Source organism: Patella vulgata, chromosome 6 (assembly GCF_932274485.2).
Source record: "Patella vulgata chromosome 6, xgPatVulg1.2, whole genome shotgun sequence".
NCBI lineage: Eukaryota > Metazoa > Mollusca > Gastropoda > Patellidae > Patella > Patella vulgata.
Genome location: NC_065884.2, coordinates 48,588,060 through 48,612,700, shown reverse-complemented (window position 1 = coordinate 48,612,700; position 24,641 = coordinate 48,588,060). Strand labels below are relative to the sequence as shown.

The window sequence follows — 24,641 nt, the reverse complement described above, 5'->3', positions numbered from 1 at the left end:
TTCTTTATCTTGTCACCACGTGAGAGTTATGTCCGCCATCTCATAAAACCATCATACCACACTTATCAGCATTGAATATTCGCTAGGCCGCTACAATCACTGATAAGGATGACATCGATGCGACTTAACGAGCCACAAATATTAACTTTTTTCCTCCGACAAATTAAATTCTAAAAAATTTTTTTAATGTATTAGAAAAATAAATAAAGACGTTTGGGGTATTTGTAGGTAACAATTATTTCCTATTTAGTGTAAATGGATATTGAAAGAAATGAGTAAAAGGCACCATTCTGTACGAACCAGTAACGTCTTAAGTAAACAATGCACGTGCCATTGAGCTAATGATTGACGCCGCGTGATGTGACGTCACGTGTTGAAGGTAGTCATCTTTTACAAAGATATTAGAAGACTTTCGTAATCCTCTGTGAAACAGATTGCCACCATACTCGTAAATAATTCATAACAATGTCAAAAATGTCCTGGTTTAAGTTAACTCTTATGCTTCTACAATTTAATTTTAATGCAAGGTACATTTATGCATATTATATCATAAACAGACTTTAAAGTGGCGAAAGGCGACTTAGATCAATAGGTAATTTGAAAGTAGACAAACGGGAGTTACCAAGGAAATGAAATGAAATGAAATGGGGTTTAACGTCCTACCGTTCTGCTCCGACTGGGATAATGAAGACGGGCATACGCTATACAGTGTGCTATGGGGGAAATTTTTGCCCGGAGAGTGGCGCTACGGCCTACTCTTATATTGAATTCCAACTGCCAAGGGATCTTTTACAAACACGCCAAAGTGTACACGGGAGATTACCCAAGGCTGACGATCAATCTGAAAGCCCGAAAATCATTAAATGGATGATGGACAATTTTATTGAAATATGAAAACTGCGACAATCCAGTAGAAAAGGAATAACTAGACAATATCCGACAATGATCGTCATTTGAGAGATTTTGAGTTGTGAGAGTTGAATCTATAAAAGGAATACCAGTCCAACAATTTGCTCAATGCTGCTCAGTATTTACAAAGATGAGAATTTCACAGACGATAATAACGGCACATGGTCCAAACGACCGCAGACCAAAACGGCTATAATTCACATTCATCAAAACGGCCAAAAATTTGGTTCAAATCTATGTAAATATCTACCATTTAAATAACAAAAATTTAAATTGTTCTTTCTGATGTATATAATTTAAAACCAATCTACGGCCGTTTTGACTAAACTTAATGGCTGTTTTGACCAAATTTTGGTGTCGTTTTAGTTTGAGACTGTTTCATATGACAAGCCACCACCACCCATTAAATAGAGCTAAATCTTTTCATCCGATTTAATCCGACATGGGTATTATCTCAGTAGTTGTTTTCCTAATTAAAGTTAAAAAATCAATTTGAGTACATCAAATACCAAAATGTATATATTTCAATACCGCAAAACATAATTATAAAGTGATGTCCCAGTGAGACAATAGTTTTCTTACCGGACTATAAAATAGTTACCCAAACTAATTTATTTAAAAAAAGAATAAAAAATATTTATTATGCTTTAAAATACATCTACCACATATCTATATGCAATATTCTTTGCTTGACTAGTTTGTACATGGCAAACATTGCACATTTAACACAGTTGATGGCATCTAACGTAAAAAAAAAAAAATACACATAATTATTTAAAATAACGAAAATCTTTTTGTTTTTTAAACATTTTACCGTACACGACAACTGCTTTCGTTTTGAATTGTCATTAAAAGTAAAGGTTTTTTTTTTGTAAATAATGCCAAATGGTACGGTTTAGTAATTGTCTATATAAACAATTGGTTAACTTCTACGATTGCTCACTATTTCATTACATCGTCTTGGGTCAACATCATCTGGACAAACACATTTACGCCCCCCGTTGGACGTTGGTAAACATAAGAAACGACATCCACCATTATTTAATGAGCAGGCATTTGTAACTCGCGGACACTGATTGTGTACAGCTGTGATACCATAAAGTTTACCATTTCCGCCTGGAACAAGATCAATTGTACCAACCTCCCCATTGTCACGATTATAACTTTCAATTCGTTTTGTTTCCCAATCAGTCCAATATAAAACACCGTTAAAGAAAGTCATGTCAAATGGATAAGCCACTTTTTTAATAATAGTTCTTCTTCCCACGCCGTCAGATCTTACAAACTCAATACGATGCGTTCCTGCGTCAGCCCAGTACAGTTGTTGTGTTCCAATATCTAAAGTGAGTCCATTTGGAAGACCGAGATCTTCCCGTACGATGACCTTTCTCAGTGAACCGTCCATACTGCCGCGTTCTATTTTAGGTCCATTCCTGTCCCAATCTGTCCAATACAACTGCCCTCGACTTGGATCAACAGCAATAGCGCGGGGATTTTCTAAATTATTTTTGAAAAGAGACGTTCTTTCTGATCCATCTAATTTAGCCACGCCAATTATATCGAGACCCGAATCGGTAAAATATAAATTTCTAGAAACGAAATCAATGGCAATTCCTTCTGGTGAGCTGAGATCTGTCAGTAGAACTTCGTCGTTTGATCCGTCTAAATTAGATCGTCTGATCTGTCCTCGGTAAACATCGGTCCAATAAAGATAACCACTTTTACAGTCAGTTTCAACAGCAATGGCCAATTGACTGGGGTCAGATATTAACTGTTGACCATGTGTGTCAGCGGACGATTCGTGTGGTGATTTCATTAGCTTATAACCCTGGGCATAAATCAAATAATTACCCTCACCAACGATTGGAATGCATGAACTACCATCCCCTCTAAAATTAGCATTACACACACATATACTATGGTCATAAACAAACTGGCAAGACGCATTCGGGTCACACATTGTTGCATCGCTTGAACAATCCTTAACGTCAGTTCTTCTCCGACATTGATATCCATCACCTTCGTAACCAGGCCCACAACGACACCTATAAGATAGAGAGTCTGGATTGTATATACATTCTGCAGTTGGAGCGCAGTTATTAATTTGGTTACAGGGTACGATTCTCTGTATACAAACTCTACCATCACCTTCATATCCAGTGTTACATCTACACATATAACGACGATTATCTCTGGGATCAGCAAGACACTGAGCATTGGCGTCGCAGTCATTCAAAATATTACAACCTTCCGCTACACATCTTCTGCCATCTCCACGATAACCACTATTACATTCGCAGATGTTGAATTCGGTATTTTCTTCCTGAATACACTTAGCATTAGCGTCGCATACCTGTTGGCGTAGACAATCGTATCTTTGACATCTGATACCATCGCCATAAAATCCTCGTCGGCAATAACAACGGTGACTGGACGTAGAGGGATCTTGAACACATTCGGCATCTGGGTCGCATGACGCACACCCGTCTAATGCAGAACAGGTATAACCTGTGCCAGTATACCCAGCTTTACATTGACATCTAAAGGCAAACCTTTCTACATCGTATGTACATTCAGCATTTGAATCACAGTTTCTACAGTCAATACGATCATTTGTTGGTTGACAAGTTATGCCGTCGCCACTAAAATCTTCAACACATTCACATCTATATTTCATCAGGACGTGGTCATACATACAATCAGCGTTATCGCCACATGTGTCCACCTCATTACACCCAAACTCTACGGGATAACACTCCAGTCCATTTCCAGCGAAGCCAGTGTTACATTCACATAGGGGTTGTTGGTTGCTATTGTAAACACATTTGGCATTGAGGTCACAGTAATTGTCTCCACACTGAATTCGCTCCCGTTTGCATATTCTACCGTCACCTGAATAACCTGGTGCACACTGACATTGGAAAGATCCGGGGACATTGAAACAACGAGCATTTTCATCGCAAGTATTCAAACCAAAGCTACATTCATCGACATCTTGGCAGGATACCCCGTCTCCGTCATAACCAACACGACACTTACAACGAAACGTTTCGCCGGAAGGAATACAATCTGCATTAACATCGCAATCTTGGGCGGCGTTGCGACAAGGGTCTTCACCGACTAAAATGCCAACTCTGTTAGAACCAGCGTATCTAACAACTTGATCTTGGTTGTTGTACACCACAAAACTTCTTGTGATAGTTAGCTGCATAGTGTTACCCACATCCAATTCGGGGTGATTTTGACATTCTTTAAATGAGATTATTTGATCCCAGGTATAACGATATGCGATATCGTTAACTCTGTATGTTCTGGTGGAATATGATTTAATTAATCCCGGGGCAACATGTTTAAAGTTTTCTTTATAATCGTCAACCGTCACTTTTGCATCTATAGGTATACGTGGTAGACTTCCATCGACTCGGCTTTCCATTCGCATGTTGTTCAGCGCATCGTGGCCAAAGAACTGTTGCCTTATAGATAGAGTTGTCGTAGTATTTTGATCGTAGAAAGTGACAGTAACTGTTCTGTTAAATTCGCCTCCTGTATAAGCGTAACCGTTTTTAGCACGTGGGTGAGAGGGGATTGCAAATAACCAACCAATTATTCCGCCGATTGTATTAAGTGTCTGTAAACCAACTCCAAGTTCCGGTGGTACCCGACTAATGGCTGTATAGGCTCGCCCATCAGAGGTGACAACGTACGTGTGTTGGTCTAAATCCTGGAGACGAAAGCCGTTAACAACGCCATACACTTTACCATTCAATCGTTGTGGGATGCCTGGCTCAAGACATTGTAGACCATTTCCGTAATATGGAGGAAGACATTCGCAACAGAAACCAGAATCAAAGTCAACACATTTAGCATTTATGTGACACCTTCTTGCGCCTTCTAAACAGGAACCTTCTTCGCTGTCGACATTAAAGAAAACGACTTCCCCAGTATTCAGATCGGCTGATGCTATGTTTGATCCACCAGTGTTGCCAATATGGAACATCCAGGCTCCAGGAATATTCACATTTGTATCGTTTACGTATGAAGTAGTCGTTCCTGAATTGGGTAGCTTTACAAATCGCTGTCGTTCTCCGGAGTCAAATCCCGCCTGAGCTGGTACATCAGGCAAACTGGGGCTAGTTTTGCCATCACCTGTAAGCCATTCCATGCCATTATCTAAATACTGAAAGATGGCAAAGGAATCACGTCCATTTGATGCGATTACTACTTGAAAAGTATTGAGTTTGTCTGATGTTTGTTTGTAAGCCCCAACTTTATGCCAGGTGACAATGAAGAGTGATTTTGGTTCAAACGCTTCCTGTCCGGTAAAATGAGCTTGGACATCTAGAGCTGCTCTCTGTAAAAGGGACAGTTCGTTGGTTTCTCTGTAAAACACGGATCCTGCACTTCTTGTATCAACATCCGACAAATACACTGCTATAATTTTAAATCCTATAGGCAAAACTAATGTCGCCCTATAATCAGGTAAGTCTGTTTCAAAAGACAGATGTCCATTAACATTGACATAAACAGTTCTGTAATAGTTTTCATAAAATGCTATAGGCGTGTTCAGTGAAAATTCGTCAGAACTCAGATCATCGCCGACTGGTAAAACTTCATCCCCAACTTTTTGCCCGTAAGGATAAAACAGTTCCAATGGTACTCCATGTACCAAATGTAATACACACAGAAAAACGCACAATGGCGAAAATGCCATTTTTACGCTATTAGTCTAGAAAGAAGTCACATAGGAACGTGGGTTGACTGTATTCAGGTTAAATATAAGCGGTGTACTACTGAGACGGTTCACTCATACATATATATTGTTCCAACCTCTAATAAAGAAGACAGGTCCAACCTACCATTCAAAGACATCTGATTGGTTAAAGATAAACGTTGCAGGGGGGTTTATGCAGATTAGAACAGTAAGACCCCATAGTAAATCGCCGTATCAACTAATACTGGGTTATCGAGATAAAAGAGGCGTGATAAGATTGCAAACACCTTGTTTCTATCTTGGCATTACTCACATATGGGTTTAATTTATCACCGCTGTGTATTGGTCTCTTAACTAAAATATGATAGGCAATACCGTTGTGAGTAGATTTTTCCCGTATACCTGACACCGTATTTACCTTAAAATATTGCACAATAGGTACATTGGTTAGCACCATAATAGGTGCGATATGGTTAAGTTAACCCAAACAATTGTTGTCATATTTCTGGGATTACCCGTGAAAAGGAAAACAAATATTCGTAATACAAAACGGTTGATAAAAATATAAATAAAAACGTATAACATATTCTTAAAATAGTAGTCACCCGTTGTATATCCGGCCTGAGGATATATGAGTAAAACTTTTTATTTTCTCAATTGAATTATTCTCACATTTCATATCTGGCACGAAAAGGTAAAATATGCAACTCAAAGCGTATAATTTTGTTTCTCTTTGAACAGTTACGAAGGTATTTTAACATCTGTGTAATCGACTAATCTTTATACCGCAGAGAACTAGTTTTAAAACATAAAATCTTATAACATTGGAAAATATGAACTCTGGGCTAAAGTACATGTATATGATAAAAACAGAAAATTTATGTAATAAAATCAGTAACAGCAAGCAAGCAACCAATCAATGAATAAGACTGGGTTTAGCGTCTTACTTTTCTGAAACGACAGGGTTAATGAAGATGGACATACGCCACGCAGTGTGCTATGGATGGGGACATTTGCCCAGACATCGACCCCATGTCTTACCCTTATTTCGATTTACAACCGCCAAGGGATCTTTAACGTGCTGTCAATGGTATACACGGAACTTGGTTTGACGGGGCTAAAAACAGACTGGGAAATCCCGAAGAACTTTCTCGACCAACACCGAGGTGTTAGGTTTTATGCGTGTTTTTGGTTTTAGGGTGTTTTGGGGTCGAGTTTATTGTTATTAAATCGGAAGTAAACGATCAATTGTAACATCACCACAGAACAGCTCGTTTATTATTTTGAGGGATAATACAAGAAAAACAAATCAGATTCGTCGAATCTTTCTTACAACCTATTTTAGTTAATGAACACTGCTACTTATTAATAAAGAAATTAGTATAAAAACGATAAGGTCCCAAGGGTTTCCATAAGTTATCAAGAGTAGAAGTAAGCTAGAAAAAAAGGCAGTGTGTGTGTTGGCGGTGGGTAGGACACAAATTAAAAACAAATTTGTAAAATTTGTCTTGTGTCATTTCACCACTTCATCGAAAGACGCAGTTGATTTTTCTGGAAAGTAATTACTATACAGATCCTTATAGATGAAGATGGTTTAATAGTTCTAGAACAGGAAATACGGTAAAATAATAAACAAGAACACAATCTTCCTTATGTTTCTACAATTAAAATAGACTAAGTACATCTTGTAGCACTTGACACACCAAGAACGCATTGACCTATGAGCATATAATTTTTTTATAGCGAGAAACTATTAAGAACCGTAACGCTTAATATTATTTTATGACTTGTAGATAAAAAAAAATACCTAAATGTCTATGATAGTTCTATCAGAAGTAAGAAGTAAACTTCAGAATATTAGGTTTTTATCTTGGTTAATACATGTACCAAAATACTTACCAGATAAATCTATAAATAACCAAATATTAACCGCAAAGGTATACAGATCCCAACAAGCAAACAGCTTCTCACTGCATTGTCAAATCTTAAGTTCTAAAACGAAAAAAAAAGAGAGTTGTTTTTGTGTTTATTGTGTGTATCTTGTTTTTGCTTCAATTAAATGTAAATGAATTGCACTAAAATTGATATGTTACCGATAGAAAACATTTATCAAGCTATTGGTTATTTTTACTTGAAACCTGTTTTTAGATACACATTCAATTTATTTATATTACAAAGTTGGTAGCTACAATGACCTAAATGGTGTGGAAAAAATATCAACGGTTTGCAACAGATGACTGTTCTTTGAAATACTGAACTACATTCGCCCTTGTTTATCTTTTTAACACACTGGTCAACTGGTCTTGAGAAACATATGGCGACTGATCTGATAGTTAAATGCGAAAATGGACATAAAAGTCTCAGCTTATAAAAACAAATTCAGCAATATCAAATTACCGGTAGTGGACTGAGGATTATTCTGTAAATACAGACCGGCACAGTACATAATTTGTGAAACTCAAATATATGTTTCACCTACCTACAATTCCTTTAGATTTTGATGTTTTCTGATTCTGAATGAATATAATTCTATCATTAATTGTGTTGAAGAGTAATTATCCGAAGTCATTAACAAACATTTGGCCTTTTATCTGATTGACAGAAATATGGTATGCATAATATTTTTCAGGGTGATCATGGGCAATAACACTGCTTATATAATTATCGGAACATTAATAGACTTCTTCGTCTCATGAATATAAGCTTTTAGATCGGCAGCCCATGGAGCATTTTGGTCCAACGAACAAGGGACTAATATCCCCCCGGTAGGGTGAAAAAAAATGGGCATGGGATAAAATTGGAGGTACCAATGTAACTAAGTCGAAATGAACAATAAACAGTCTAAAGTCCCAAGGCCAGACAAATTGTGTGCTGCACAATACTGGCCAGACACCCCCAAAATGCGTGCTCCCTGGACACTATCCTGGAATTGGGCTGCATCCGCCCACCCCACAAGGGTCCAGATTGTGGCCTAGTATTAGGTAATATTATAAGATAAGGTTCTTAGAACCCCAAAATTGATTGAGAATTTGATTCCATTTCGAGAATTTGGTTTATTGCGAGTTTTATTGGGAGCCGCTGTGGCTCAGTGAGTAAGGCGCTGGCTTACTAACCAGGAGGTCCGGTGTTGGCTGAGAAAGTCTCCAATATATTCATGTTCCATTACCTATTTTTAAACTACTATAGCGAGAACGGACACCTGTTATCTAAATATTACTCTTAGATAATTTAGGGACAAGAAGGACATATTAGAATCCATTTCCATGTGATAAATTTCTGTACAGTATTTTAATGAATGATAGTTTCCATTTTTTTTAATTGTCAAAAACTGTCTCTGCAGATGACAGAGCCATTCACTTTATCTGCAGCATTGAATAAAGTAAAGCCCATTGTTGCCATTTTTATTTCTAAAATGGTTTTAGTTTGTTTAGGTTACTTAATACTTGTCCGTTGCCATTCTCAGTTCTAACTTCCGGCTGGTTAGTTATTAAGGTGCTGGCTCATTAACAAGGAGGTCCTGATCGAGTCCGATACCGGTGTTGGCCGAGAAAGTTCCTGAATCCGGAATTTTTTGCGTGATTTCCCAAGGAGCAATGTCTAGTCGTTCGAATGGGAAGAAACCCGAGGTCCCGCCTTTTGGAAGTTTGAGTTGGAATTCGATGACGAGGCGGAAACGCCGCTTCCCGGGCAAAATGTCCTCTCATGGTAGGCCTATACACTTCATAGCGTACGCCTGTCTTCATTAGCCAAGTTGGGGCAGAAAAGTAGGACGTTAAAGCCCATTTTATTTCATTAAAATTTCTTGAAACGGAATAGAGGGTGACAGGCAGGTTCAAGATGGTTTCTTTTGACGTCATTTTAGTTCGTGTGGCACAGTAGTCTGGGTAGACAATATTTTATCAATAATAACACCATGGACCGTGTATCATGACAACACTACAAGTTTCAAGTCCCTGAGAGTTAGAAAGGCCATATATTGACGATCTTTCCTGGGCTTTTTGAAGTTTTTGGACTTACGTTACTGCCAGGCAACAAACTTGCAGCTTTGACGTTTCTCTGAAATATGGCTAGGCTACACAGACGCAATTTATTTCGTGCTCACGTGAACATTAGAAAAGGGACATCACTCTAACAAACAGGTGCTTGTAAAAGTTCTCCACTCTACAAATTTCATTAATATTTTCCCCAGAAATTAAATAATGCCGATTAGATAAACCAGCGGCTAAAAAGCTAAAAAGAAAGTGATTTTTCTTACAATCATGGGCCATAATTCAGGAATTATGACCTCTATAGGGTCCACAAGCTAAAAACGCGATTTTTCGTACAATCAGAGGCCATAATTCAGGAAGTTACGGTCCGATATGCGCGAATATCGAAAGGAACCAAGATCTTTGGGTTATAAACTTACATTTCAAGTTTCAACAAAATCGGATAAAAATTGTGAACTCTATAGGGTCCACAACCTTGATATACTATATTTTTACGCTATTTGAGAACGAAGGGCCGCCATTTTGTCTGTCAGTTTTGGGCCGATTTTCACAAAATTCGAACTCAGCCGACTTAAATCGGATAAAAATTATGACCTCTATAGGGTCCACAAGCTAAAAACGCGATTTTTCGTACAATCAGGAAGTTACGTTACGATATGCGCGAATATCGAAAGGGACCGGGATCTTTGGGTTATAAGCATACATTTCAAGTTTAAACCAAATCGGATAAAAATTGTGACCTCTACAGTGTTCACAAGCTAAAAACGTGATTTTTCATACAATCAGGGGCCATAATCCATGAAGTTACAGTCCGATACATGCCAATATCGAAAGGAACCGAGATCTTAGGGTGATAAACCTACATGTATATGTCAAGTTTCATTGAAATCGGATAAAAATTGTGACTGTTCACAAACAATTGTGGACGGACGGACGGACAGGGGCGACGACAATATACGGCCCCACATGAAAATGTGATGTGGGCGTATAAAAATTATAGTCTGGAGGCTCAGTGCGGGGGGGGGGGGGGTGTCCATCAAATAGGCACAAAACCAGACCCAACTTTTCTAGAGTAAAATTTTGCGTAGAATACGATGCCGAGTGGTAATCAGTCCGCCGTTGGGGCATTTACGAGATATTCGGGGTCAAAGGTCAAATGAAAGTGAATGCGCAGTCATTCTTGTGTCATAAAAATAAGCTGATAATAATCGAAAGTAATCACACTTTCAATAAAAATATAAACTTGCTAAATTCACCTTTGTTCTTTGTGACTCCAGAGGTCAAAATATCACATTTTCCGTTTTAGCACTAGAAAGATTTAAAGTAATAAATGTCAGCGTAAAATATACGCCACTTGGCATCGTATTCTACGCAAAATTTTACTCTAGAAAAGTTGGGTCTGGTTTTGTGCCCATTTGATGGACACCCCCCCCCCCCCCCCGCGCTGAGAATCAGGTCTATTAACAGAGCACACCCTAGACAATTATTTGACACTCCCAACATTATTACAATCATGGGCCATAATCCAGGAACTTATGGTCTGAAATACGCGATTATCGAAAGGGACTGAGATATTCCATTATTTGGGATTTAAAGATATATTTTAAGTTTCATCAAAATCGGATAAAATTTATGACTTCTAGGGGGTCCACAACCTTGGTATTACATACTTTTACACTATTTGCGTACAAGGGGCGGCCATTTTGCCAGGCAGTTTCGGACTGATTTTCACTCAACCGTCTTTAGGATGTAACGGTGATTTAAACGTTTTTTAAAATCGGATAAAAATTGTGGCCTTCATTGATGTGTAGCGGTGATATATTTAAACACTTTTTAAAAAATTGAATAAAATAGCGAGTCCACAAGCTAACCAGCGGCTGTCAGGCAGGATACGCCCACATTTTGCAAGAGATGGATAGAGAACAAGCTAAACAAAAAGTGATTTTTCGTACAATCAAGGGCCATAATTCAGGAAGTTATGATCCGATATGCTTGAATATTAAAAGACGCCAAGATCTTTGGGTTATAAACATGCATTTTGAGTTTCATCAAAATCAGATGAGAATTGTTACATCTAGAGTGTCCACAAGCTAAAAGTGATTTTTCGAACAATAAGGGGCCATAATCCATGAAGTGTTGGTCCCATAAATGCGAATATCTATAGGAACCGGGATCTTTGGAAGATCGACCTATATTCCAAGTTTCGTCAAAATTGGATAAAAATTGTGACCTGTAGAGTGTGAACAAACAAGGTAATGGACAGACGTCCGGGCGTACAGGGGGCGACGGCATAATATGTCCACATGAAAATTAGCAAAATTATTAATTCTCGCATCGATCAGCCCGGTGGTAGGCCTGTTAACTTTACAGCCTTCGCCGGATCTTTGGAAGATCGACCTATATTCCAAGTTTCGTCAAAATTGGATAAAAATTGTGACCTGTAGAGTGTGAACAAACAAGGTAATGGACGGACGTCCGGGCGTACAGGGGGCGACGGCATAATATGTCCACATGAAAATTAGCGAAATTATTAATTCTCGCATCGATCAGCTCGGTGGTAGGCCTGTTAACTTTACAGCCTTCGCCGGATATATCATATTGTCGATGCAAGTTTTCAAAACTAGTTTTGGTTTTTATTTACTTGCGACATACGTTCATATCTGTCTACATTATAATTTACTCTTTCCAAAAAATGAACCTGGTCGGACCACACAGAGGCTTATAATAAACTTCCTCTAACGAATTAACATTTCTACAAAAAAAAAATAAGTGACTAAAACGACGAAACCTAGGATCCGATGTTTTGTTTTCTTTGTACATGTTCGGAGGGGGGGGGGGCTTTAGCAGTGGAAGGAAACCGGAGAACCGGGGAAAACCCCGAGTTGGACAGGCGACCCTACTCCTTGTCAGGTACAACCGGGGATTTGAAACTACGCCAGTTGTCTCAATGACAGACCTTATGATACAGTGAGCACGCGCTAACCACTCGGCCATCCAAACCCACGTAGATAGGACTTTGGGTCTACCTAAAATATGACGTCAACTTTACATTTACCATTTCACTTTATATCATTGAGCACACCTCTATACACATTATGAAAATTGTCGTAAAGGTCTTGAACAACATTTAACATGTATTAAGGTACTTTTTATATCTTCTTTATTTACTTTTTCCTTTGAAACACATATTTTTTATAATCCCATTTTAACACATACATGGGTAAATGCATATAACAACACCAATTAATCTTTAACCACCAAAGCTACTATTTTAAGAAGACAATGTCTTTGGCATGTAAGTATGTGTGTATAGTCTAGAACTTAAGATAAGTTTGATGTATAAGCCCCTGGCTCAGGTTTGGGAATTTTGGTTGGATCTAGATTACTTTGTTTCATCTGAACAGCAATATCAAACAAATAATCATAGCACTCACACCTGAAATATATACGAGAAATATTTTTTTATTTACTCCTAAATCTAAGAGATTAAAATCCACAAAGGTTATGATTCTAGACATTTAATTCAGAAATAGGTGTAGTGTGTTCAAATTAAAAAGTAATGTATTTGTATTGCTCGTCCACAATGTAGAATTCTTGGTGGCCATTTTTCAATGTCCTCGAGATTCCTAATATAAATGCATATAGGCCTACATCGAGGTAAATTATTCACTGGGACATCCAGAAAATTAACATCGAATTTTGCCCTGTAAAGTGCTCTCAAGACATAAAAGCAGACTAAAATACGAGGGATCGATATGATAATACACGTCAGCAAAAATAAAACCACCTGAAATTGAACGCGACTGTACAATCGCCGACTTTCGGCGAGAATGATCGTTCATACTGAACGGGCGATACGCGCGGAAATTAATTCGCAAATGACCTCTCGCTCTGATTGCCAAATGTTACCAAAGATTCGCTCTGGGACAATCTCCGCTGTTTTCCTTGCGAACAAAAATTCGGCTTAAAAAAACCGACTCTATTCTAACAGTAATTAATTAATCATATGATCGCCGCGTTGGCGTTCGCCGTCGCGCTCAGTATAAAATAAACGACCTTTAATTGTAAACTATAGATAAAGAAAACAAGATAAGAGTAGACATAATGTCTACACTAATCGCTTCTACATTAACAAAAATAAGTAGCATTATCTATTAATTAGAATTCTTAACTTAAACTTCATGACACAGCATTTACAATTAAAGACTATTTCATAGTCTAGACATGAAATATATATATATCTATTTATTGGTTCTCGGAATCATCTCGAAGTATGTGTTTTTGGAACTATCTGTACCAGTTTTAGCCATGCAAGTTATCTACAATTACTATTTTTGTAGATGCATAATATTTAAGTCAACAACCCAGAAGATTTGTTATAACCGACATGCATTGCATGTATTGTCATCAACTTTTAAGTAATTTTTGATGCAGTTGAAATCTGAATGAAATAAGCACGGATGCTTTAGTTTAATACCTGTACAGCCCCCACCATCACCTACCATATTTACTGCAAATTTACTTATTATTCACACTGGAAAATTAATTGTGCTTATTTTATTCCCCCATTTTCTTTTTTTTTAGCAAATTAGTGTGCACCTATGTTTATTGAAATAAATTTAATTTTTTAAGTACTTTACATTTTAAGGATTCAATGATAATAAATGAGTTTGACATACACATAATTTAAAATTAAACACATCATTTTAAAACAGTATGACATCTCTGTATAAGTACATGTAGATTAAACATGTTTCCAGCAATGTGATTTATAGAATAAGAATATTCATAAGCCTACTCCCACATTTCATGACTAAAATTTGAAATGTCTACTCTATCTAATTTTAAGCACACTCAAGACCATATATCAAGAATATTAATGGGTCATTCCATGTCAAGTGGACCAAATTAGATTATTATATTAAAGGGACTATCCCGATTTGAAAAGAGTCTCAAAAATAGAAGTCTGTTTACATATGAAATTTAAGTGCCAAAATATAGAGAAATGGTGTATTTTTTTTTTTTTTTTTTTAACAATATTTATTCGATCAATATTTACATATTTTAAAGAGACAATATTTAATTATGGCATCTGAAAACAAGCCGGAGCTTATATAAATTCATTTCCCGTAAAAAATTATTTACAGACATATAAATACATTGTTTATAATTACAATCACAATTTACATAAGGTTATAATTACAAAAGCAAAACATATTTATTCTCAATTGATGAAAATGTATAAAATACTAAATATACATAGGTTAATGTGGTTAGCGACACGATTATGGTGTGGTGATAGTGTGGTGCGAACTTCGAGTTGTGGATAGTAGAGGGAGGGGGGAAAAGTCAAGTTTAAAACCTTGAACACGAAACGAAAGGCGTGCGAAGTGGGAAGGTGGTACTTAGTTGACGGTTGTCGTTAGATACTAGTTAAAGTTAATGTTATTGGTGGAAGCTTTCAAGGTGTAATATGTATCATTACTCATTAAAACTTCATTTGAACTTGACACAACTAGATATAAATGTATCATCAAACAAGAGACGGCCAGGTAAAACTAACCACAGTCGATAACAATAAATAAATAAACAAGATACGGTAAGAGAAACAAACAGGACACGATAAATAAGCAAGAAGTGAAAATAATCGACAAGTATCACCAGACAAGAGACAGTCGGATATAATACCCACAGAAAGTGAAACTATCATTAATTAAGATACAATAAATAAAGCCGATAACTATCATCAGCCGATAACTATCATGGTGTATTTACCTTGTCTCCAAATTTCAGCTCAAAATATTGAGTCGTTTTGACATGAACGTTAAAAAAAGTTTATCCGGACACGTAAGCCTTTTAAGATTTCGCGTCGATTTTTCGTTGGGTGACCTGATAATCGATTGCCGTTCCTTTAGAGGTCTATACAGTGCAGGATCCATGTGCTGTACTTGATAACGAAATGTAAATTTTACCTAAAAGTCTGGTTTTATCCAGACACAGTATAATACAGCTTGGAAGACTGGTGTTTGAAAACATACCACATATATTGAGGTAGTTGCTCGGCCCTAAGGTAGAAGATTTTAAGGGTTTTTAACACAAAATTAAGCAGTTTTATTCACCAAAATATAATCAGGATTTGCCCTTTAATTCAGATAATACATGAATAGTAGTTAAATCAGCATCATACTAACAAATGAAGAATTTTGAATCTAATATGCGGCCATAGCCCAGACCACCATTATTATTTCTACTGGTGTTCAAAGTAGTGTATATGTTTATGAAAGTAAAATAGTATTTGACCATTCGGCAAAGCATTGAAATTTTATTATACTTTTATTTTGAATGTTTAGTTGCAAAATATATAGACCATGAAGTCTACCCGTGCAGTTTTGTTTCCAATCTTTTTCTGTTGAATTCCTGAAATACAGTATCTTAAAATGAATTTTGAAATGGGCTAAAATCTAAGAAAACTTTTTATCTACTGTTTTAAGAAGTTTGTGTTCAAATCAAATCATTCAAATGATGCAAATTTTAACTGATTTTGGATAGTGGTTCGTTTCAACACAAGCAAGTAATGGTAAACATAAGCCAGATAACAAAGGTGATAAAATTGAGAGTCCCGGTGGAATTACAATTTGCAAATCCTTAAAATGGCCTAGTTGTACTTGTAAGAGGATTTCAAACTTCATTTTCACACCTGTACTCCTTCTCTAACCCTTATTTGCAATTTACAAGACTATGTATTCTGCATTTAGAATTAGTACAAAATAATAATATCTTCTTACATAGTTTTAGCTTTCTGCCATGTCTCACCCCAAACATAGACACCATGTCTACGGACTAAAATAGCACAGGTTTCTGGATAATCTTCCATAGCTGCAGCCATAGCTTTCTGAAATACATAAAGAAAATGAAACCCTCATTATCATAATTATTAAGACATTGTATTCATGGGCCATATACATAGATCATACAATTAGCTTATGACATATTTCAGCTAATATCATACTTTAGCTACCCTATTATTATATTTAGCTAATATCACACTTTAGCAATTCATCAAATTTCGCAGTAAGTGTACATTATTTTGAATAATATCATATTCATCTAATTACATGTATTGAAAATCTAAGGTATCTGTAACAAGCATTTCCTTAACTCCTTGAAACACACTAACAAATCAGGCTTATTGAAAGCTAAAATGTTGATATCCCAGGGATGGTTGACAGAATTACCTTAAGCTATATTTTTAACAAAATATTTGAAACATATACAGAAAAACAAAACCATGTCAAATCAAAATTTAACCTTTCTCAAACCATGACAATTCTTTATACTAATAGAATCAAGATATCTGACACTCAGTTATTCTCTTTGCTTCTCAACTTGATATTCATTTCTAATTTCGGGGATCACGGTGGCTAAGTGGGTAAGACACTGGCTCGCTAGCCTGGAGGTTGGGTGTTTTCGATCCCTACATTGGCCGAGAAGTTCATCCAGATTTTCCGGCGTGGTTCTCCTTTGTCAGTGATGCAGGACGGAGGGGCTGACAAGGAAAGCTGTCTAGTCATTCGGATGGGACGAAAAACCGAGGTCCCGTGTACACATTGGCATGCACGTAAAAGATCCCTTGACAGTTGAAATTCGATATAAGAGTAGGCCGTAGTGCCGCTGTCCGGGCAAAATTTCCCTCATAGCACACTGTATGATTTTAACTAAAGTGACAACAGTCTCACTCTGTAAAATGCTGAGAAAAGAGGGTTTATGCCTTACGGTAAAATGATCAAAGGGAAGTAAATCTTGCAGGATTAAAGCAAGTATGCCTATCTGTTTTTTTATTTTTTTAAATGTCTGTTTAATCATCTCCTGAACAAAGTATTATTTCACACGTAACAAATTGAGATCACATTTTTTCCCATAAATTTTGTAAAAGAAAAAAATTGAAAGTGAATTTGATTGTTTTCCATCTAATGATTACAACCTATAAATGCAGGTAGAATCTATGACGAATAATGAATATTGTGACAGTAATTTAGTAATAATAATAATGAGTCTTGTATTGCGCTAAAATCCAAACAACAAAGAACACACACTATCACACAACAACACAATTTCACTAATTATAACCTTTAAAGAGATAGGTCTTGAGGTTTAATGGCAAATTATTCCAAAGTGTTGCAGAAGAGTAGGAAAATGACCGAGCACCAAATGTCTTTAAATTGTAGCATGGAGTCTCAAGTAGAAATTGATCAGAAGAGCGCAAACATCTTGTAGAAAGGTTGGAGCCATTTTGGATACTGATTGGTAGGTTAGCCACAAGATTTTGAATTTGATTCTTTCTGAAATCGTCCATCCATTTCTGGATATCATTTATACAATTTTCAAATTGGTGACAGGCAGCAACTTGACTTGTATGTGATTGAAGGAAGCTGTTAAACAGTCAAGTATCATCAGCATACAAGATAATTGAATTAACTCATTAGACTGATATCGATCAAAGTGTTTACCCGTGTTCATCTTTAAATCTAAACAGCGGGTTGTGTTGTCCGTTTTGGGTATGAGTACATCAAGCACAAATTGGGGATCAGAATGGTCTATAAATTATCAAAATCGGTTGATAACTTGTGGAGATATTCATAATTTAATACAAGAAAATGACACTTTCGGAAGAAAAATGAAAGGGGAGAAAATGCCGTTTAAAAATAAATGTTGATATTTCACAGTTTCAGGGCAGTTTATCGCACTCATTTTAACGCAATGTCCACTATTTTTTATTTACATTAAGAAGACAGTATTTATCTTTGTGCTAAGAAATATTTACAATATTTTGGTGTTTTAGTTACTGTGTCTTCGAAACTTGAAGGGGGTTTAAATGTAGAGAAATCTGATTTCTTCGTGGGCGCCGCCATCTTGAACAAGTTGTAAACAATGGAATGCGACTAGTGTTAACGTATTTCGGTAAATAACTGACTTCTTTTTATTGAAAAGGTTATAAAACTCGATCAAAATCAATTAAATAGATGTTGTTTTTGTAGAATTTTGTCTTGATTGCACCTTATAGTGAGAAATCTACTCAAAACAGGATGTAAAAGTCGAATAATTGAGACAAGGGAATGGACTTGTTTGTTTGATGCGCGTGGGAACTATTTCTTTTGTATTTATGCGCACTATAGCAAGTATTGTATTGCTCATTGCAGGCTTGATAATGATATGTGTGAGTGTGCAAAAAGGCAACTTTATAAAGACATCGACGAAATAGGCCGACATTGTTATGGCACTGGCACCGTTCTGCAAGTCTCAAAGGGTTCAGAATTATTTCAAAATAAATGTATTTAAAATCATTTTTCTGTTTCACAACTTTGTAGTTTCATAGATAAATGTTTAATAAATGTAAATATGTCAATAACGGAAAATTGACCTATATATTGTTTGCCATTGTATTTTGGCATATATCTCGGATTGAGCCAGCGCGACATCTGACGGGTTTTCCTGTGCCGCCATACATATAAGTGATAACCACTCACTAGACACATAATAAAGAAAATGCCTAATTTAAAGTCAAACACTTTAAAATGTATCCAAATACCTGTCAGGCACACAACAAGTTAGTTACTAATGTACATTGTAATGTCAAATAAGAGACAACCCCCCATCAAACACACACACACTTCAACAACCCTTTCTACTGGTTTGATACACACATACAATTTAACATACTTTTAAATCTTTTTCTTCTGGTGTGTTTTCTATTATTGGAACAACAAGCATCTCATCATATCGTAAATTACCACCTGTAAAATAGAAAAAAGACTTTAATAAGGACCAATTTTCATATCTTCCTCGAAAATATGCATTATATCTACATTGCATTTACCTTGTTTATTATACTGAATTCTTGTCCTTTTATTTCTGACTTCGGAGTCGAGGAGGCTCAGTAAAAGCACTGGCTACTAAACAAGCAACAGGTTTGCTCCAGGTATTGGCCAAGAAGGATTTTCTTGTGTGACCTAGGGCCTGGCGAGAACAGTGTCTAGTCGTTCAGATGGACAAGTAATTGAGGTCCTGTGTACACATTGACGTGCAGTTAAAACAACCCTTGACAATTGAAAGTCAGAATAAGTGTACGGCATAGTGTTGCAGTCCGGGCAAAGTTTCCCCCTAGCACTTGCATCGAGTATGCTTGACTCCAGTATCCCAGTTGGTGCAGAAATGTAGGACGTTAACCCCCATTTCATTTTTTCTGATTTTCTTTTGTTGCATAGTCTATTTTAGACTAACATATCATTATTTATAAATATACATTATTATCTAAAATTATGAATCAAGTATAATATCATACCAGATGTATCTTTACGTATTCCTTTTATCATTTCCATATGAGTTATTTTAAATTCTTTACCAGGGTATAATAAGGTTGCCATTACAGCAGCTTTGGAATGTGTGTGAATAACGGCTCCAGCATCTATAATGAATCAAATTTTAAAATTTTGTTTATTTCATCAATGTTCTCTTTTATCAGAAATTCTTGGCTTAAAACCAATTTTAATATTTTATTTTAATTATCTAATACACTAATATTTCCCAAACAGAAATTAACTTTTTTTTAAAATATACCATACATGAATTTAAGAACATAATGAGGTACAAATGTAATTACTTCTCATTGTATAAGCATTCATAAACAATGGTGTACACTGGCTCTTCTTTAACTTTTTAGCTGGAGGTGGAGTACATATATCCTCTTCTTCCATAGTTTGAACAAAAAGGTCATCTGGCTGAAAAGTAAAACCTATGTTGTGATATCAGTAACTTTTCCTTATTCTGTCACTTCCATAAATGTCTACAGGGAGTCGATAAACTTGAGGTATGGTCTATCTATTGACTTAAATAAAGAGAGAGAGAGAGAAATGGGGTTTAACGTCCACTCGACACAAACTAGGTCATTTTGGGACTAACAGATGGTTCAATTTTATTTCAATAAAATGCTTAGAAAACCCATGAGGTTGGACAGGCGACCCTACTCCTGAATTGAATTGAAAAACAAGCCAACATCACCTATTAGCTTGAGATAAATCTTTTGATGGGCCTCTTTTAAGCCGATTGAATCCATCAATGTCAAAAGATTATCTATCACATAATCAATATGATTGCATTTTAACATGGATCAAGAGATGAAAAATTGGTCAATGTCCAAAAAAATGCAAATGACGAACAATGACTTAAAGATATATATTGACCGTGCAGTCTATGTTTTGTTGGGTAATGTAACTAATGTCCCTAATTTGTGATTGAATCAGGAAACCACGGTGGCTAAGTGTTCATCAGGATTTTTCGCCGTTGTTTCCCCTTGTCAAGGGTGCAGGACGGAGGGCCTGACAAGGACAGTTGTCTAGTCGTTCAGATGGGACAAAAAAATGAGGTCCTGTGTACACATTGACGTGCATGTAAAAGTTCCCTTGGCAGTTGGAATTCGATATAAAAGTAGGCCATAGCACCACTGTCTGGGCAAAATTTTCCTCATAGCATAGTGTATGGTGTATGCTGTCTTCATTAGCCCACTTGGAGTAGATGAGTAGGTCGTTAAACCCCTATTTCATTTCATTTGTGATCGAAGCAACAAATTGTACTGAATTTTTATCAAAGTATCCTAACTATACTAATACATGTATATTTAGACTATCATTTGGTACTAAACCTGTATTCTTTCTTTCTGTACACCAGAAGGAGCTATGTAAATTCCATCACTAAAATAGGAAAATATACAGAGACTTGTCAAACATTTAATTACAAAGATATATTCTAGCTCTGATATAAACGATTAAATCAACATCTATGTATCTCATATCTTGAACTTAAAAAATCAAACATGAGGCTTTTTCATTAGTATAAAATATGTCTTGATTTATTAATCATGTTTAAAGGAGCTAAACCTCTTTGATTTAGGTCAAAAAATGTTTTGAAATGGGTTAATCCTATGTGTTATTTCAATCAGTGAAGGGATAAAATCTAAATAATTATTTTTTTCAATATATTAAGGAGGAATCAGTTTTGTTTTTAGGTTTAAGTGTTGACAGTGAAATACAAAATCAGTTATTGAAAAGAATCACTCTCCAATAAAACAGCTTAAAGGGGCAGGGTTTGATCTGTTTCGAACGTATAGTTATGTGGCTTTTTTTAAATTATATTAATTATAGCTAAATAACATGGTTTTTCAACAGATTTCTAACACAGATAATACATAGAACGATGGGAATGTAAAATGTTGTTGTTCTGTATACAGTAGATGCTACACATGATTGAAATAGAGATCCTGTTTCGTTTGTATATGCTGGACATATCCAACATGGATTTGCGAAAGTCTGACGATAAATACATGTATGCCCAATGATCAGACATCAAGATATGGTAAGGGGGGGTGGATGGCTGAATGGTTAGCGTGCGCGCGCTGTATCATAAAGTCTGTCATTGAGTCGACTGGCGTGGTTTCGAATCCCCGTGTTACGTGACAAGGAGTAGGGTCGCCTGTCCAACCTCGTGGGTTTTCTCTGGGTCCTCCGGTTTCCTCCCACTGCTAAAGACCCCTATGCTCAAGTGAATTATTGAAATAAAATTAAACCATATGTTAGTCCCAAAATGACCTAGATTGTGTCGAGTGGATGTTAATCCCCATTTCTCTCTCTCTCTCTCAAGATGTGGTCAATGAAACTAAAGATTAACAAAAAATTCCAAATATACTGACCAAACTGAGGACTTTTACTAATCTTGATTATCACTGATAAGGCAGGATTAATGAAGGGATTAACCCAATTACAAAATCACATACTTACTTATTTTTGATACTGATCCCTCCTCCTGTTCCTGTTACCCAACCAAGATCATAAAATGAACGACATAATTCTGGAATTAAATTTCTTGGATGTTCCTGAATTTATATAAATATTATAATAGCTAAGAAATTGTTTGCTAACAGAGCTAGGCTTCTTCAGGTAGTATTATAAACTAAAAAGCGGTTACAATATTTTCAAAATCTACTGACTCTATCCCTAGCCTGATTGATGAATATTGTATTGGCGCACAGTCAGAGAAAGTCAAAGATAAGGGCTTAACTTATGATAAGGCCATTTTTTGTGGTGTTTTCCATCCCTGGCATACCTACTTTACATTAATCATTATTTATATGAATGCCAGTCAAGTCGTCCACACGAAAAATCTGGTTAAGTCGTCCACACCCGTTGGTGGAGTCATCCACAATCGTTGGTGGAGTCGTCCACACTCGTTGGTGGAGTCGTCCACACGACTTAGTATAATTTCTGGATATAGTAATACGTTGGTGGAGTCGTCCACACGACTTTCGGGACACTATTTTTAATTAGTATAGTTTTTCTGCGTGGTCACCCTTTCTCCCAGCAAAACTATAATTTCTGGATATAGTAATACGTTGGTGGAGTCGTCCACACGACTTAGCATAATTTCTGGATATAGTAATACGTTGGTGGAGTCGTCCACACAACTTAGTTTACTTTCAGGACACATAATGTATTTTTAATTAGTATAATTTTTCTGCGTGGTCACCCTTTCTCCTGGCAAATAAACAACAAAGTAAATCATTTTATTCAATAAATAACATATTCATAAACAAATTTAACAAATTCAATGAATAATCATTAATATATCAAATTCAATAAATAACAAATTCATAAACAATTTCATTAATATAACAATTTCATTAATATAACAATTTCATTAATATAACAAGCCCCATGCACAAATGAATTTCTATACCGCTACCAAACGACCCAAGTCCTTTAAAGCCCCGATACACTTTTTTCCCCCTGTTGATACAATCCCATTTTAAAGAGTGTTGTCGTAATGTGTTATAGACTCCTCCTAACATATCCAACAACGTTTTTAAGACGTTTATTTTATGTTTTGTGAAATGTTTTTTTACAACGTTGTTTTAATGTTTCTATTAAGTTAGAAAAAACGTTTAGCCAAAACGTTTTAGAAACGTTAAAACGAGTCCACAATTTGATTTTTTTTAAACGTTGAAAATAAACGTTTTGAAAACCTAACTGAAACGTTTTTAATATGTTTAAAAGATGTTTTATTGTTTGCTGGGTTAATACTAATCAAAAATGTTACAATCATAACGTCAATTAAAAGCGAATATACTTTATTAAAAAAACATCGTTAATACTAATCAAACAATCAAAAATGCTAAAACCATAACGCCAATTAACAAATAATACAAAATACAAGTATACTTCATTGCAAAAACATCGGTGAACAACAAACTAACAAAACAAAGAATAACATCGGCGTTTTGAGTACAAGTAAATTGTGTACGAGTCTTATTCTTAGTTGTGGACGACATCACCAATAGTTGAGTACGAGTAAATTGTGTACGAGTCTTATTCTTAGTTGTGGACGACATCACCAATTGTTGTGGACGACATCACCAATGCCTTGTGGACGACTCCACCAATGGGTGTGGACGACTTCACTGTGGACGACTTTGCTTGTGGACGACTTCACTAGCACCCATTTATATTATACAATGTTCAAGAGCGGATTCATAATCATATGTTTCCAAAGATGCATTGTACAAACAAGAGATCTACCAAACATTTATATTATTATTTGCTGACATGCAGTACCGGTATTGATAGGTGACAGCAGTGAAGGGATTAAAACCAAGATTGTTTACTATGGTTTTAATTCCCTAACCTAAAGATTGACTTAAAAAAAAGTTAAAGAAGTGCCGCTGCAGTGGCTCTACCTTATCACCGGTATTTTCCATCACTATCAAATATTTAAACCAAAGTATTCTTGGGAATTATGGTCACAAATCCACGGTCCAAAGTTCTGGTGATATCATAAATTATATATTTATAAACGTTTTCCTTTTGGCAAGTTATCGAACTCATAAGACAAGACAAAAAGCATCCACGTGTTTATGTTCGTCTGGATTATCGAGACTTGTTGTTAACACGACCCATCAAAACAATACTGGTTATTCCTGACTTTTAAGG

The 24,641-nt window shown here is 36.1% G+C and overlaps 2 protein-coding genes across 2 annotated transcripts; both read right to left on the bottom strand.

Moving 5' to 3' along the window:
* Positions 1-480: 480 nt before the first annotated feature.
* On the bottom strand, positions 481-5,719 carry LOC126823480 (nidogen-2). Its single transcript, XM_050552347.1, has one exon. It carries the CDS (start codon positions 5,618-5,620, stop codon positions 1,832-1,834), a length of 3,789 nt encoding a protein of 1,262 aa, XP_050408304.1. The 5' UTR covers positions 5,621-5,719; the 3' UTR covers positions 481-1,831.
* Positions 5,720-12,752: 7,033 nt separating this feature from the next.
* On the bottom strand, positions 12,753-24,601 carry LOC126825125 (methylthioribulose-1-phosphate dehydratase). Its single transcript, XM_050554618.1, has 8 exons — positions 24,389-24,601; positions 22,437-22,531; positions 21,305-21,353; positions 20,267-20,384; positions 19,949-20,071; positions 19,327-19,400; positions 16,395-16,501; positions 12,753-13,045 (listed from the first exon to the last, which is right to left on the bottom strand). The coding sequence occupies exons 1-8, from the start codon at positions 24,407-24,409 to the stop codon at positions 12,931-12,933; spliced, it is 702 nt and encodes a 233-aa protein (XP_050410575.1). The 5' UTR covers positions 24,410-24,601; the 3' UTR covers positions 12,753-12,930.
* Positions 24,602-24,641: the final 40 nt, after the last annotated feature.

What these genes read in the sequence shown, in the direction of transcription:
- LOC126823480 (XM_050552347.1), bottom strand. Translation starts at nt 5,620, where the DNA reads ATGGCATTTTCGCCATTGTGCGTTTTTCTGTGTGTATTACATTTGGTA.
- LOC126825125 (XM_050554618.1), bottom strand. Translation starts at nt 24,409, where the DNA reads ATGGAAAATACCGGTGATAAG. An exon ending in AATACGTAAAGATACATCTG is followed by an intron (nt 19,401 to 19,948) that starts GTATGATATTAT and finishes TCTATTTTACAG; the next exon opens with GTGGTAATTTACGATATGAT. An exon ending in CAGAAGAAAAAGATTTAAAA is followed by an intron (nt 16,502 to 19,326) that starts GTATGTTAAATT and finishes TATGTATTTCAG; the next exon opens with AAAGCTATGGCTGCAGCTAT.